General features: G+C 36.5%; 1 protein-coding gene across 2 annotated transcripts in view; it reads right to left on the bottom strand.

The window, feature by feature from the left end:
• The window catches only part of PTPN21 (protein tyrosine phosphatase, non-receptor type 21), a 112,491-nt gene that overhangs the window by 49,520 nt on the left and 46,949 nt on the right, over positions 1-16,022 (bottom strand). For both annotated transcript variants that reach the window (XM_027844902.1, XM_027844901.1), the window contains exons 3-8: positions 15,244-15,413; positions 9,963-10,060; positions 8,318-8,385; positions 7,518-7,588; positions 4,658-4,745; positions 3,082-3,170 (exon numbers count right to left, since the gene is read on the bottom strand). In XM_027844902.1, coding sequence (XP_027700703.1) covers positions 3,082-3,170; positions 4,658-4,745; positions 7,518-7,588; positions 8,318-8,385; positions 9,963-10,060; positions 15,244-15,413 — 584 coding nt within the window. The remainder of the gene's footprint in view (positions 1-3,081; positions 3,171-4,657; positions 4,746-7,517; positions 7,589-8,317; positions 8,386-9,962; positions 10,061-15,243; positions 15,414-16,022) is intronic.

Raw genomic sequence — 16,022 nt, 5'->3', positions numbered from 1 at the left:
AGCACTTTTATTTTTGACCTGCAATCTCTGGGTTTGGGCTATGACATTCCTCGGATTTTTGGAGTCTCTTTCACAGGTGGTCAGTAGATTCTTTCTGTCTTCACTTTACCCTGTGGTTCTAATAAATTTGGGCAGTTTTTACTTATAGGTTCCTCAAACAGAGTACAGGTTTTGTTTTGATCATAGTTTTCAGGGAGACCTATGATTCTTAAATTAATTCCATTTGACCTGTTTTCCAGATCAATTGTTTTTGACAGCTGATTATTACATTTTTTTTCAATATTTTGATTTTGTTCTGATAGTGTTTATTGTCTCGTGGAGCCAATGATCTCTGTTTGGTTTGTTTTAATTTTTCAGGGAGTCTGTTACTCGGGAAAAGTCTACCTCTTTCTGTTCCAAGTTATTTCTTTTCCTTCCAATTCTTTCCTCCAGAGCTCTTATTTTATCATTTTATCTCTTGCTTCATTTCTTCTCCTTATTCATATAGTGTTTGAGGAAAATCAACGTTCCCTTTAAATGTTTGTAGTTACAGAGTTACTCTCCTCTTTGAGGTTGGACTTGGGGGCATGTCTGGAACTACCACTATTCTTTATCATTGTCTATGTCTTTCTCAGTTTATTCATCTCTCCACTCTTAGCCCCTCAATAGGGGTTTTGTACCAGAGCCAAGCTCCACCTCCTGGGCAGGCTGTTTACCCCCTGGTTAGTCTCAACTAAAGCGACCTGAGTTTCTCTGCTAACCTCCACCTTGCAGTTAGGCCTCCTCCCAAATCTCTGTGGTTCAAAGCACTGGGGATTCAGGGCCTTCTATGGCATCTCAGGACAAAACACTAGAATCCCACGAGTCCTCAGGCCTGAAAGGGAGGGTACTAGCCTGAGCACTGCTACAGTCTCACTAGTGGCTGCTCCACCAAGTCACTTCAAAGGTGCCAGCTATAGGTTTCTGACAACCCCGGGGATTTCTCAGGGAAACCTGCCACTCTTGTTGCCTCCGGATATGGAGTCTAGCAAGTTAATCATGTCTCTGGCTAGTTTCTGGTCATCTTGGGAAGCTACCATTTGGCACTGGCTTTTCTGACAGACCCCTTTCCTACTGCTTGTAGGTTGAATTTTTGTGCAGCTCAGTGGTGCGAGAAATCACTTGCTGTAGTTTCTCCTTGGATTTCTTGATCATTTTTCACTCTGATGCAATGTTTGGGTTTTTTCTGGAGTACACATGTGGGAATCAGGATGCCTGCTTCTGTTGAGGCAGCTTTCTTAAATTCAATTGCCACCTTCATATTTTCACAAAAGTTATTTCCCATATTGAGATTGTACCTGACTAGTGTCTTAAAGGAATAGAAGGAATTCAACAAGTAGAGACATGAAAGGCTCTATTTAGTCACTGGAAATCCCCATGTATAAATGCAGAGGCAGAAGAAGGCAGAATGAAATCAGAGAATGATAAGAACAGAGCCTTAAGGGAATTCACTCTACAGAGGCTAGAGGAAGAAAAGGAACCAATAAAAATGAGAAGGAAAAGTAAAGAGAGAAGGGAGAAGATACCGAAGAGATCAATGTCACAGAAAAAAAAAAAAGAGAACCTCAAAAAGAGTGGGAAGAATATAAGTGAAATAAAATCAAAAGATATCAATAAAACATACTTTTTTTAAAAAGGAGAACTGGTCAACAACAACTACAGAGGTCAAGATGAAAGATAACTAAAACATGCACATAAATGACCATATAACACCAAAAAATTAATATATTTATTGCCAAATTTTTTGGAAGTTTAAAGTTAAGAGAATTGAGATGAAGCTAATTGGATTTGGTAATGGAGAAATCGCTAGCGAGTCTGGAAAAAGCAGTTTCAGTAGAGAAGTAAGGGGAAAAAACAACCAGATTCAGAGGTTTGAGAGTGAGAGACCTTTACGAAATAATACAAGCAGCAAGCGTACTCTTATCCATGGAAGTTTTGCAATTAAGTGAGAAGAATAATTGATGGGGTAAGGTTCGGGAGGAGACAGAAAGAGATGAGATAGTTATCATAGGTTTAACAGTATTAGGCTTGGCATGATGAAAGGCCACTTTATTTTCTGAGAATGGAGGAAAGAAGTATGGAATACATGAAGCAACAGAAAGGTTTTGGAAGTGTAGAAAATGGGAGATGAGGATCACTTTACGTGACCTCTTTGTTTCCTCAGAAAAGTAGGAGATGAAATCAGTTGCTGAATTCCAACTAATTAAGCATACACTTATTAAGTGCCTACTTTATGTAAGGCATTGCACTAGTCTCTAGGGATAGAAAAATAAAATAGAAAATTGTCTCTGCTCTCAAAAAGTTTGCATTCTATTGAAGGGACACAGCATGTAAACACATGTAAATACTTTATTACTTGAGGCAGGAAGAGCATGAACAACTATGGGGGATCGGGAAAGGTATCCTGGAAAGGGATGGAGGAAGAGAGGCCAGAGGAAGGAGAAGGAAGTTTAGAAGAATTGCTAAGAGTAATATGTTAGAGAATCAACAAGAGATGAATAAAAGGTTTGCAACACATGGAATCCCTGTTGAAATTAGAGACCATAAACTGTAGTAGATGCAATTGGTCTGATGTGACGACCTCTTCCAACAGCCCTAGTGACTCCAGAAAAGATACAGAGAAGGGGAGTTATCCAGAGTTGGGGATTAGCCGGGCCAGAACAGACAAAAGGTCAAAGGGCTGAAGGATTAAAGAGTAAAGAAGGTGGCATTACTGAAATAGTTGGCCATTAAATCAAGAGTGTGAAGGAAGAAGTAACCCTTATCATCCCTCTTCTTTTCTATTCTGAAGCCAACAAGAGCAGGTAAAAAAACAAAGCAGGAGTTTTAAAGAGTCATCAAGTTGTTAATACTAAACACTATTTCCTACACATTTACTTTTGAAGTATATATTCCACATAGTTCAAAGGAATAACTACAATCAGAAAGCATTTCATTTCAGAAAAGACACAATTCCCTCTTACCTTCATAAAAAGTAGATGATACAAAAATCATCAAAAATACATAAAATACAAATCTGAAAATTCTTTTAAAAATTTAAAGAAAAAGTTTTAAGAATAATACCTAAATATAACAGGAGGCCTTCCATTTTTGTGTTTCACAAAGATGCCATCGAGACAGGCTCCAATACAGATGTCACTTCCCTGGCTATCCTGAAATAAGAAAGTAGAAATTATACCAGCATGAAAAAAAAAAATACACTCAATAAGCAAAGTAGCAATTACCTTAATAATTTACTAACTTAAAATAAGCTGTGGAAAGAATTGTACATATTCACTTAATCACAAATATAGATAGATAGATTTTTTTAAGTCTCAAAGGGCTAATTTTATTTTCTTGCTAAAGAATATATAAAAAAGTTGAAAAGTTAAAAGGTATGACTACCCCAATTTTAGTGCTGATAACTCTCCTGCCATTAATATTTGCAAGTGGTATGTAAAATTAGCATAATTTAATAGACTTTTAAATTAGTTCCTTGATTAAGTTTTCAGATATCCTCATTTATTTTTAAACACAAGGAATACAAATTCAGTGTATGACTGTGGAAAAAAGTAGTAATGTTAGACTCAGAAGATTTAGATTTGAGTCTCAGCTGTCTGGTACTAATCACCCAACCCTGAACAAGTCTCTATGCCTCAGTCTCCTCATCTAGAAAAAGATGTAACAAGATATACTATCTATCTCACAGAGCTGTTAAGAAGAATTTTTTTTCCAAATCAGCAAAATACTACATAAATATGAACTATAATGGAATTTTCCTTCAATTGTTCCATAAAGCAAAAAATAATAAATTGTTAGTTTCAGTGGATCCAGAATTAGCAATACAAAACCAAAACAGTACTTATTATCAAGAAGCTTATCTTCTACTATGTGACTTCATCAACTAATCAGTCACCAAGCATTTATTAAGTACTTACGAAATGTCAGGCAAAATAGTCCCTGACCTCAAGGAACTTAGATGTACATGTAACAAGAACAAAAATAAAGCCTTTTTCGTTGTAGTTTGAGCCTTCAAAATCACAGGCCTAAGTAATGCCAACAATGTGGTCCAGCAACTGCCCTAAGAGAGTTATCTAAGACAATCCAAGACTGTCTTAGAGAGAGTTGCCAGGGGCACTGAGAGTTTAAATGACTTGATCAGGATCTCAGAGCCAATATAGGTCAGAGGCAGAATTTGAGCCAAGGTCTGCTTTATTCTAAGGTCAACTCTCTGCCCGCTTTGTCACACTGCTCCTCTCACAATAACTAGAATGCAAAAGCAGGTGGCAACAAAGAGAGAAAACACTAACAACTGGCAGGAAATGGTAGGGATTAGGGAAGGCTCCATAGAGGAGGCGGTACCTGAGGTTAGCCTTGAAGGAAGAAAAGGGGACAAGAATTCTGAGAGATGAGGAAAGAGTGCAGTCCAGGCATAGGGGATGACTGTTCGTATGCAGAGAGGGAGGTGGTTGGTGGGCTCAGAGAAAAACCAGGAGTGCACTTTGACTGGTCTAAGTTCATAAAGTGGAGTTACATGAAATAGGCCTGGAAAGGTAGCTTTGAGCCAGACTATCTAAGGATTTAAATGCCAAATGAAGAAGTTTACATTTTGTCCCAAAGTCAACACCAATTTTTGTGAAACAGTAATAACCCTGCATACCTTAGCAGGATAGCTCTCTTCCCCATAACCATCCATCCTCTCTACCTCTTGCATATATAGCATTTCAGCATCAGGTGGGGTAAGCCCTCTATAACCAAAAGAAAAAACAAAAAACAAAAAAAAAAGGTCAGTTTAGAAGATCACTCATTAAATTAAAATAATTTTAATTGCTCAAGTCCCCCTTGAGTAACTCAAAAAATCAACAGATACTTCTTGGGACCCTACTATGTGCAAATTACTTTTTCTAGGGGCTTTGAAGGAAAGAAAGAAATATGACAGGAGACAGTTGCCCTCAATGAGCTTGCAATCTAGTAGCTGGAAAAGAATTTTGCACATGAAAATACACCTAAAAGTACCAGACAGTATATAATCAGTATTGTGGATTAATAAGTATTATAGGAGTGAATGAAGAGAGAGGAGAGAAAAATAAAGAGAAAAGGACAGAGCAAACAGGGAGACAGACAGAAAGAGGGAGAGAGAAAGAAAGAGGGACGGTAAAAAAAATTTTAAAAAAGGAAGAGGGAGGGTAAGAAAAACAGAGGGAAGGTGAGAGAAACAGAGAAGGAGGGCAGGAGAAAGAGACAGAGGCAGAGTAAAAAAGATAGAAGGGGAGGGAGGGACAGACAGAGAAAGGCAGAGTGAAAGAGACAGAGAGTAAGACAGGGAGAAAGAGAGATGAAGAGTCAAAAATAGAGTCAGAGACAGAAAGAGACAGAAAGACAAAGAGAGATAGACCAGAGACAGCGATAGAGAAGAAAACAACAATTCCAGCTTAGATGGTCCTAGAGGAAGCTGGATTTGAGTTGGGCCTTAAAAGATGAGTAAGTTTTAAATGACAATAAAGGGATGACATCACCCTAGGTAGGGAAGGCATAAACTAAAGCAGGAAAGTATAAAATATGTCTGAAGAAGAAGTACACCAATTTGTTGGATTAGCAGGGCATAAAGCTGGAGCAGTGCATTGGGCCCATATTAAGTAAGAGAGAGAAAACACACTTAGAGTGCAGACTTCCTCCTACAGGAAATGAGAAACTATTGAAGGTCCATGAGTAGGGAACTGATTTGGGGAAACCAGTTTTCATGGCATATAGGACAGACTGGAGCAATGAGAGAACAGCACTCTTTTCCTCTGCAATGCAAGACTGAGACCACAGATAACCTATCAGCCTTGACGGCCATTTCTGAAGTGCTGCCTACGGCATTAGGATAAAAGACATCAAAGGTTTATACAAGCACTCTAAAAGTAAAGCAATAATGCAAACTTTTGAATCACATATCCTGCTAAGCAGTAATATGGACAAGGTACACAGTGGCTATTTGAAATGACATGTAGATACTTAATTGTTTAGAAAAAGCCCTGACTTTGGCTAGGTGAGAATATTTAAGGCAATATGGTGTAATATAGAGAGCTGGACTTGGAATCAGGACAACCACAGTTCAGGTTCCATCTTTGGCACATACTACCTAATTTCTCTCTGCTTCGATCTCCTCATCTGTAAAACAGAGATAATACAGGATGTTCCAAAAGTCTTGGTGTAGTTTTAAGCTTTAACAGCGTAAAAGTCTATTAAAAGTCACCAAGTTTTAAGACAATAAAACTTAATGCTGCAATAAAACTAAAGTGTCCACACTTTTTAAACTAGAAATTCCATTACTTAGCTTCCCCAAAGAAGCTATCAATAAAAAGAAAGTCCCCACATACTCCAAAATATTTATAGCAACACTTTTTTGTAATAGCTGAAAATTGGAAACAAAGTAGATGCCTATCCATTAAGGAATGGTGAAAAAAAATATATGATACTTGAATATAACAGAATACTACTGTGCTGTAAGAAATGATGTGTGCAATGAATAGAGAAGCCTGGAAAGATCTATACAAACTGATACAGAGTAGAGTAAGAAGAGCCAAAAATAAAAATCAAAACAAAACAATATACACAATGACTACAACAATTTAAATGGAAAGAATGAGCACGTACCAGAAAAACAAAAGTAAATGTAACAAAATTATGGAGATCAAATAGGACTCAAATGAAGAGATAGGGAAAACTCCTTCAACCTACTCATCATAGAGGTGAGAGGTATACAGGCATTACACTTTACACTTCTTTTTTGTTTTGCTTTGTTTTGTTTTGTTTTGGCTAGGCAATGGGGTTAAGTGACTTGCCCAGGGTCACACAGCTAGTAAGTGTTAGGTGTCTGAGGCCAGATTTGAACTCAGGTCCTCCTGAATCCAGGGTCGGTGCTCTATCCACTGCGCCACCTAGCTGCCCCAACTTTACACTTGTTTTAGGACTTTTTCAATATATAGATCAATTTGCTGATTTTTTTTCCTCTCAAAAAAATACTATTTGACATATGGGATGGTTCTCTGGGAGGGGTACATAGGATACTGTGGTGATACAATCAAGAGAAAACATCAATAAAAAGTTATTTTTTTTTAAACTGCACCAAGAGTTTTGGGACAGCCTGTACTACCTTTACTATCTACCACAAAGAACTGTGGTGGGGTTCAAATGCGAAAATGCATGTAAATGTCATGTTGGAATTGTCAGGGGTTTTTCTTATACCTAAATTGGCTAGTGTATAACAGTTATTCCAATGAAGTCTGAAAATCATATAGTACAACTCCCTCCGAAAATGCAATGAACACTCTGAAGATAATGGGGGGGGGGGGGGATTTCTCCATTTGTAGTTCTGTTAAGAGGGAGACAGATAAGTTTATAACACATTATAGCTCTGACCCATGGATCAGAAAATCAGACTGCCTTTAAAAATCTGAATTTACTTATGTCAAGACATTTGTAAAATTGTAGAAGTCCATAACTTTTCAAAAATCACTGCATCCTATGCCACTCACCTGTATTTCTGGTGTAGTAAGGCCACTTTTTGCGTTGCTTCTTCCAATACTTTTTCATCCTGTAACCATCCCTGTACGCAAAACAAAGGAGTAGGTTTTAAACAAGCTGGTTGAATGGCTAAAAAATAAACCAGCATCTGCAATCTTTACTACCAAAGAGTTGACAAGACTTATCAAAGGGATTTTAGAATAAGGATTATGATATTTTTACTAAGAATAAAAAGAAACCTGCTAGTCCTTTTCATTTCATCATCACAATACAAGGTTATCATCCCAATTATTTAAACATATTTACTAAGGGGTTTTTGTGTCCAATACTGTAAGATCATGTGCATTTAAGGAAACAAAAAAGAACAGCATTTGTGTGACTACTGAACAGGACAGTATATTCCTTAGCTGCCAGGGTGTTCAAAACCCACGTCATATCTGTCAAAATTGATCTTATAAATGTATGACATTATTTTCCTTCCAAGCACCCAAATCCAACTACCTAAAGAGGTCAGTATGTCTAAGAAACCAAAGTAAAGTACCAGACTTCACTACAGAAAGAATATGCAGATCATAATTATGTAGCATATCATTTCACGTGCCAAGTAATACACTTTTTTTTAGCGCTTAATCCTAGTCAGTCCACTGACCACCACCTCACCTATAAAGTAAAGAGTTTAGGCTAAATAACCTCTAAGTCCTCTTCCAACTATAAAAATCTATGTCCTTATTTCAAGGATTAAGATATGGGAACCATATTCAAGCCCTTTAATCTTATTCATTTTTAAGTCCCAACATAAAAGAGTTCTTACCACAGGAAACAAGGCAAATCTTTGCAGAAAGTCCTGGGATTCATACTGATCAAAATCACCAAAATCAGCTATGAAAGAAAAAAAATAAAGGTCAAGATTCACTTATTAACTTATTTTAATTTGTATGCTTGAAAGAATGCTAGATTTGGAGTCAGAGGGCCTGGGTTCCAACCAGGTCTTTGTCATTCACCTATGTGACCAAAAACAAGTCATCTAACTTCTCTGGGAACTCACTGTAGAATGAACTAATTAGACTTGATACACTCAATGGTCCCTTCCAGCTCTAAATCAGTAGTAGTAGTAGTAGTAGTAGTAGTAGTAGTAGTAGTAGTAGTAGCAGTAGTAGTAGTATTCATAGAGTCCCTACTATGTTTCAAGCACTGTGTAAACTGCTTTACAAATACTATCTCATTCAATCCTCACAACAATCCTGAGAAATAGGTGCTTTTTTTATCTCCTTATGATTTTCAAAAAAAGCTTAGTATACTATATAAAGATGATATGCTGCAGAAGTCAGATTTCTCATGAAAGGAATGGTTCAAAAAAAATTTTTAATTAATGGTAGTTCAACAAGTTTTTAAAAGATTAGCTTTAAGAGTAATTTCACCTGGGCTCCTTCATTTTGAAGAGCACAAACTAAGCTTTTAAAGCATAATTTACCATCATTTTCAAAGTAATTTCAAGTATGGAAACACATATAACATATACAACCACATAGATAAAAAGTTACTAAGTCTGCATGTGTGCAAAGCAAATTTTGTCAATTATCCACCTGCTTTGCAATTCCAAAAGAAAAAAAATCACTAGTTTGAAAACAAATTGACATTTTTTGATCAAAGTCTCCTATTGCAAAATAACTAAGATAAAAATGGAAAGCATGTTTATGGAATGCCAATGAGTTCCACTTAATGGTCACTGGCAGCTTGTAACTGTGGACTTAGATTGGAGGCTTGAAACATAAAGAAGTGTAACTCATGATATCTGAGATATAAAAAAGAATCATTCACAGATTTCCTAGTTGGATTTCCCTGCCATGAATTCATCTGGAAAATTATTAACATACTCAACTTTCAATACCTTTATTCTCAAAACTACTTATTTATTATTAATAATAATAAAAATACATTTATATAGCGCTTTAAGTTTTGCAAATCACTTTATAAATATTATGCCACTTCATTCTCACAACAACTCTATGAGGTACTATCAGTATCTCCATGTTACAGGTAAACAACCTGAGGCAGAAACTGGAAGAAACAGTGGTTAAGTAAGTTTCGCAGGGTCACACAGTTTATAAGAGTCTGATCCTGGATTTGAACTCATGTCTTGCAGACTCCTGGTCCAGCTCTCAATCCACTTCACCTCTTAGCTGCCTAATCTGCTGCAGCTAACCTCTTTCACTTTCCTTAGTCTCTAGGATTTATCAGTAAACAATGACCATTGAATATTCATAATCCCAGCATTTGAAAGTCATTTTCAAATAGAGGATCCAGTGATCTAGGAACAAAGCTTTGTTAACATTCAGCTATTGATATTCAAGTATAAACAGAAAGATTAAGTCAATTGGGTCAATGGTTCTTCCCAGTAGATTGTTAGTTATAATGTATCTTCAAAACACCTCTATTAATGTACTTTTCTGACTTACCTTGTACAGCTAAACCTGCAAGCTGAATTGCCTGTTCTAATGTGCAAGGAATATTTCCTTCCAATATATCTTTCTTCAGTTGCAGATAATACTGATACCTATTTAAAAAGGAGAAAAGAAAACCTCTCATTATTTCAACTACTGGCTGAACTCATAAATTTCATCTATTCAAGTAAATATGAACCACACCTTTGAAATGATTGCTCTTTGAAAGGTAAAATATATGTGTATATACAGAAAAATTACACAAAATGGAAAGAGTTTATTCAGATGTTTATTCATTTTTATCACCACTCTACCCTTATTTATGGTTGACTTCTTCCCTGAGACTTCAACAATATGTTATCTGTGTTTGAAAGGCAGTGCTTTAAAATGCTGCCTTTCAAACAGATTACATATTGTTTTAAAATAAGTATATAAATTTTAGAGCAGTTAGGTGGCACAGTGGATAGAGTACTGGACCTGAAGTCAGGGAGACTCATCTTCCTGAGTTCAAATCTAGCCTCAGACAGTTACTAGTTATGTGATTCTGGACAAGTCACTTAAGCTTGTTTGCCTCAGTTCCTCACGTAAAATGAGCTGAAGAAGGAAATGGAAAACCACTCCAGTATCCTTCCCAAGAAAACCCAAAAGGAGGTCACAAAGAGTCTGACACAACTGAAAAACAACTGAACAACAACAAAAATATAAATTTTACTTTGGTGTCTACCGAATACAGAGTACTGAAGAAAAAGGTACATTTAAGCTGAAACCTAATAAAAAACAATGAAATAAAATGATTAAGTCTCTAACTTCCATTATTTAACAATTATGAATCTTCTAGCTGTTAATATTCTACTCAACTTATGACGTGTGTTATTGATGAAAATTGAGGCTCAGAGAGATTATTCAGGGTCACAAAGTAAGTGTCTGCAGAGGGAGTCAAACTTAGGTCTTTTTGACTCCAAGGCCAGCACTCTTACCCCCATGTCATATTGCCTTTCTTGTGTGTATGTGTATAATTGTGAGCATTTACATAGCACTTCAAGGTTTGCAAAGGTTTAACAAATATTATCTCATTTGATCCTCTCAACAACCCTTCCTGATAGATGCTATTATCATCACTATTTTATAAGATGAGGAAACTGAGGCAGATAAGTGACTTGCCCAAGGTCAGACAGCTAGTAGGTTTCTATGGCTGCATCTGAATTTAGGTCTTCCTGACTCCAAGTCCAGCGTTCTATCCACTGTGCCAAATATATATGTATATGAACATGTATGAGAACATATGCATGTATATGTATGCATATATATAGATGCTTATATTTACATATATCTATAAAAACAACCGCACCATACATCCCTCTTCCAGTTCCTTGAGAGCAAGGCCAGTTTTGTTTCTGTCTTTGCGACTCCAGCAACTACCTTGCACACTAGGGTTGGAAGGAAGGAAGGAAGGAAGGGGTAATCAGGAGTGATTTCATTGTAATAGAGAACTCTCAGTGAGTAAAACCTCATCAACAATGCATCTTATATCTGTTCATCATGGGAATGCTGCAAGCAATATATTTGACACCTCTCCCCTGGTTCATTTTTATATATATAACCCCAGGATATAGCATACTGCATGACATACAGTAGGTACTTAATATATACTTGTTAGTGAATGGGAACCACCAAAAATAGAAGAAAAGAAAATTACACCAATGCATAAGGAAAGAAGAATAAGTAAAGCCCATATGGGTTTCAAATGGATTCAAATACCATGGGAGAAAGGGAAATATACAGAAGACAAGGGATAGCACCTATCTATTTAATTGCCTTAGGGGCAACCAGATCTCATAGTGGACCTGGACTCAGGAAAGGCCAAGTACTTCCCATCTTGCCTCAGACACTTACTTGGAGTGTAACCTATGACCCTGAGCAAGGCACTTACCCTGTTTGCCTCATTTTCCTCATCTGTAAAATGAGCTGGAGAAGGAAACAGCAAACCTCTCCAGTATCTTTGCCAAGAAAACCCCAAATGGGGTCACGAAAAGTCAGACACAACTGAAATAACTGAGCAACAAACCCTGGGCAAGATACTTAACTTCTCAAGGCTTCAATTACCTCATCTGTAAAATGAGGATAATAATAACACCTATCTCACAGCACTGTTGTGAGGATCAAATGAAATACTATATATGAAGCATCTGCAAACCTTAAAGCGCTATATAAATATTAACTAGTATTATTACTGAGAAAGTTCAAAACTGCACATGTATAATCTATATCAAATTGCTTGCCTTCTCAACGAGGGGGAAGGAGAGGATTTGGAACTCAAAATTTTTAAAAACTAATGTTATGACTAATGTGGAAATCAGTTTAATATCATTGTATATGTAGAGCCTGTATCAGATCGCTTGTCCTCTTGGGGAGGGAGGAAGAAAAAATTTGGAATTCAAAACCTTGTAAAAGTGAATGCTGAAAACTAAAAATAAATAAATAAAAATTAATGTTAAAAATAGTTTTTACATGTAATTGGGAAAAAATAAAAAATTTTTTAAAAAGAAAAGTCAAAGGGATTCTGGTGGTCATTGATAAAAGTTATAATTAGGAAAGAATTCACAGTATTATATTTGAAAGGGGGCACAGAAACATAATAGTGATTAATCAAAAAGTTCATGATTGCCAGGGTTGTGCCAATTAGAAACCAAAGGTAACATATTGTAGCATATATTTTGTTGTTTCAGTAGGCATCCATTCACCCTATAGAATGTTACCCTAGATAAAGTGATTACGAAAGCTTGGGAGGATAGGAAATATATAGGGAGAAGAGGGTTTAGGGCTCTTTGTCGCTCTATAGGAAAAAAATGAACAAACTGGTTCACTGTCTATATGCCACAAGTTCCAGGAATATCTCATAAGACATCCAACAGCAACAGCTTCTGTAGAAAATCTGCAGCTTATCTAGGAACTTAGCCCTGCAGGAACTAATTATTAGCACGGAATGTCGGGAATCCTCAGGGAAATTCTACAATCCTTGCTCACAGATGAGGTCCTCTTCCCTTACACTATTCAGGAACCTACCTTGTCTTTATCTCCATCTTCTTTATACATGAGACTGGAAAGTTGTCACAAAATTTTTCCAGTGTTCTCAGGGTGAAACTTCCTTATAGGTTCTTTTCATATGTCAATGATTGTGTATGATTAATGAGCCAGTCTTATGTGGAAATTTCATTCTATAGCAAATATTGTTCTAATGTGGTTCTGGTATATTTAGCATGTTAAAAATAATATTACTGTTTGAATTCCCTCTTCTTGTTATTAATCCTTTTTTTAAGTGAAGGGATATCATTGTTTATTTTTGATAAACAGCAATTTTTAAAAAGAAAGAACACTCTGTGGTTATGTGATTATGTTGACCACATGCATAACTAACACATTTTTTTCTGAATTAGTTATATCACTGTGCAGACCTTTCATACCCACTAGACTCACAAAGAAATGACAAAATTGAACACACCATCCTCTGTTCAAAATTATTTATCAGCCAAGAACATGTCAAATTGACTATAAGCACTCTATCTACTTGGCAGACATATCTCCTCCCACCCCAAAGAGCTAACCAACTAACGTTTAATAAATAACTGCTTCATATAAAATAATCTACAAAATCATCAGCCCAATTTACATCATTAAGCCAAAGATCTGTGATTTTTTCTTTATGGGAATTCCTGATGTGGGAAGCTCTTCCACCTGTAAGTTATAATCATGTAGAGCTGACTAAGGCTTAAAGCAGAACCCATAGTCACACAGCTGGTTGAGAGTCAGAGGAAGACGATGAAGCCAGATCTTAATGACTCCACATCCTGGAGTCTTGCTAGTAGCTTAAAAATGAACTAAGCCTTTGTAACACCCTGTATTTCATGATGCCTCCTCAAATCAAAATTGCTGATGCAAAGTATCTTTGCAAATAGAAAATATTATCCTGACAATAATCACATATTGAATGCCTATCTGTGTGTACTATACACATATGTACTGGAAACAATGGCACAGGACTGTCCAGCACGATGTACCCACATTAAAGAAGGCAGTGTGCTCTATAAGCAAAGCAGAAATGTTGTAGCTCGAAAGCAGCTTGAGATGAACAAATTTAGAGATATCTCCACTATAAATGTTCATATGGACTATTTGTGCCTGACTGGTGGGAGAGCCTTCCAAGCTCATACTGGTCTGATCAGCCACAGTCAGACACACTGTACCTTGACCCCAACATAGTGATGTCATTTTGGTCCTCTTCAAGAATGAAGGACAATCAACCAACATATTCATTCATACATTCAAAGGGTAATATTATCTTTAACATGTGCATGATATATGTGTTTGTATACACAGATATGTGTATACTTATATGCATTTTATGTTGTCCTGCAAGCCATACAGTGAAACCAGAAAACTGCAGTAACAGAAGTGGCCCTTGAAAAAAAAATGCGCTTTTTCTAAACAAAGAGTGAGGATTTAATTTAAATTAAGAAGCTTAAATTCAGCTGGACCATACATTGGAGGTCGTTTTACAATAATAGGTTGAGATGCTACATTTTTTTATTGTGTCCCTGACAATTTTCTTTCACTCTGAAGATACCTTGTCCATTTTTTAATCTCAAAATCCAAAAGACCTATACCCCTCAACATATTTCTTTGCTCTTCTCTTTTTTTCTCCATAGTAAAAAGTTGATAATCCCTGCTGTAGTTCTTTTACAACAAACAAGCCCTCCTGTACTCCTTCATACCTCCCCCCTCTAAGTTTCCTTTACCTATTCAAGCTTTTCAAAAAATCTTCCTTGTCCTTAAAACTCCTACAAGAACTAGCAAGTCACCATGGAAACCAGAGCTATAAGTCCTTTAGTGCTTTACCCTGAGGAATGAGCAGTAAGCAGGGCTTAACCGATTTGGTGACGAAGTTCATGGATTTTGAAAAACCTCTCCTGTTTCCATACCATTATTAAAGTGCACAGAGAAAAAGTTCTGCTTCATGTAAAAATTATGACTGGCATCCCTCTAACAGTGAGACATATCTAGAGCAAAAATAATTTCTCCTTTGTTCAATTTTTCCTTTATGCCTAGGAAAAGTTAATAATTCACACAGCACTGAGATAGCCTCACGACTGAATTTGCCTGTAACATTATGTCTACATGTTGGATGTGTTAGGATGAAATTTTGGTCTTTGAATGCCCTAGTTCAATCTTAATTTTAGTTTTTTATCCTACCAGCTTACTTAAAAGAAAAACTAAAAAAAATCAGACATGCTCTTCTCACCTGGTAATTTCCTGTTGAAGCTGGGAAACCATAGGCACATAAAACACCACCCCGAAATAGACAGTTGGTTCCAATGCATACTTGTCTAACTGCTTTTTCAAAGGCTTGTCCAAATCTACCCACCGGCGCTGATTTTGCTTGTTGTAGTACCACAGGCTGAAGTAAGTAATCTGAAAAAAGAAAAGAAACAAAGTGAACAGGGCAAATACATAAAAGAAAACTCATTCATTCAACAACTATATATTAAGAACCTATTCTGTATAAAGCACACTGATAATGAGAAAACAGCTTCACGCTGGCTTTCTTCTCAGTAGACATAACACAAAAAGGAATTAAAAGAAAATGAAATGCTGATATATCTTACATTCAGAAACTAGTGATCTAAATCAGTTGTGTTTATATACTCTCCAAAGAACTGTGTAAAACTGACTTGTTTGATTTATTTATAGTTAGTGCTGACCAGCAATGGCTGAAACACCATTTGCTTGAGAGGTGACGTAATGTGGTTAGAATGCTGATCTTAGAATCAGAAAGACAAGGGGATTCAAATCCATTTATTAGCTAGAGGACTGTGGGCAATTCACTTAACTCCCCAATCTCCCAGGCAACTAAACCTATAATATTGCACATAAGTTGCTAATTTGCATCGGTGGATAGAGTTCTCACATTATGAATGTTCCCTATACCAATGACATCACAGACCCTCAGTTTTCTCATTTCTGTAGACAGCTGGGTGATGAAGTGGATAGTGGTGGAACTGGAGCCAGAAAGACCTGAAT

This window comes from Vombatus ursinus, unplaced genomic scaffold (assembly GCF_900497805.2).
Source record: "Vombatus ursinus unplaced genomic scaffold, bare-nosed wombat genome assembly UNPS02014945.1, whole genome shotgun sequence".
Lineage (NCBI taxonomy): Eukaryota > Metazoa > Chordata > Mammalia > Diprotodontia > Vombatidae > Vombatus > Vombatus ursinus.
Note: the sequence above shows the minus strand (reverse complement) of the source record. Positions and strands in the feature narration are given on the sequence as shown.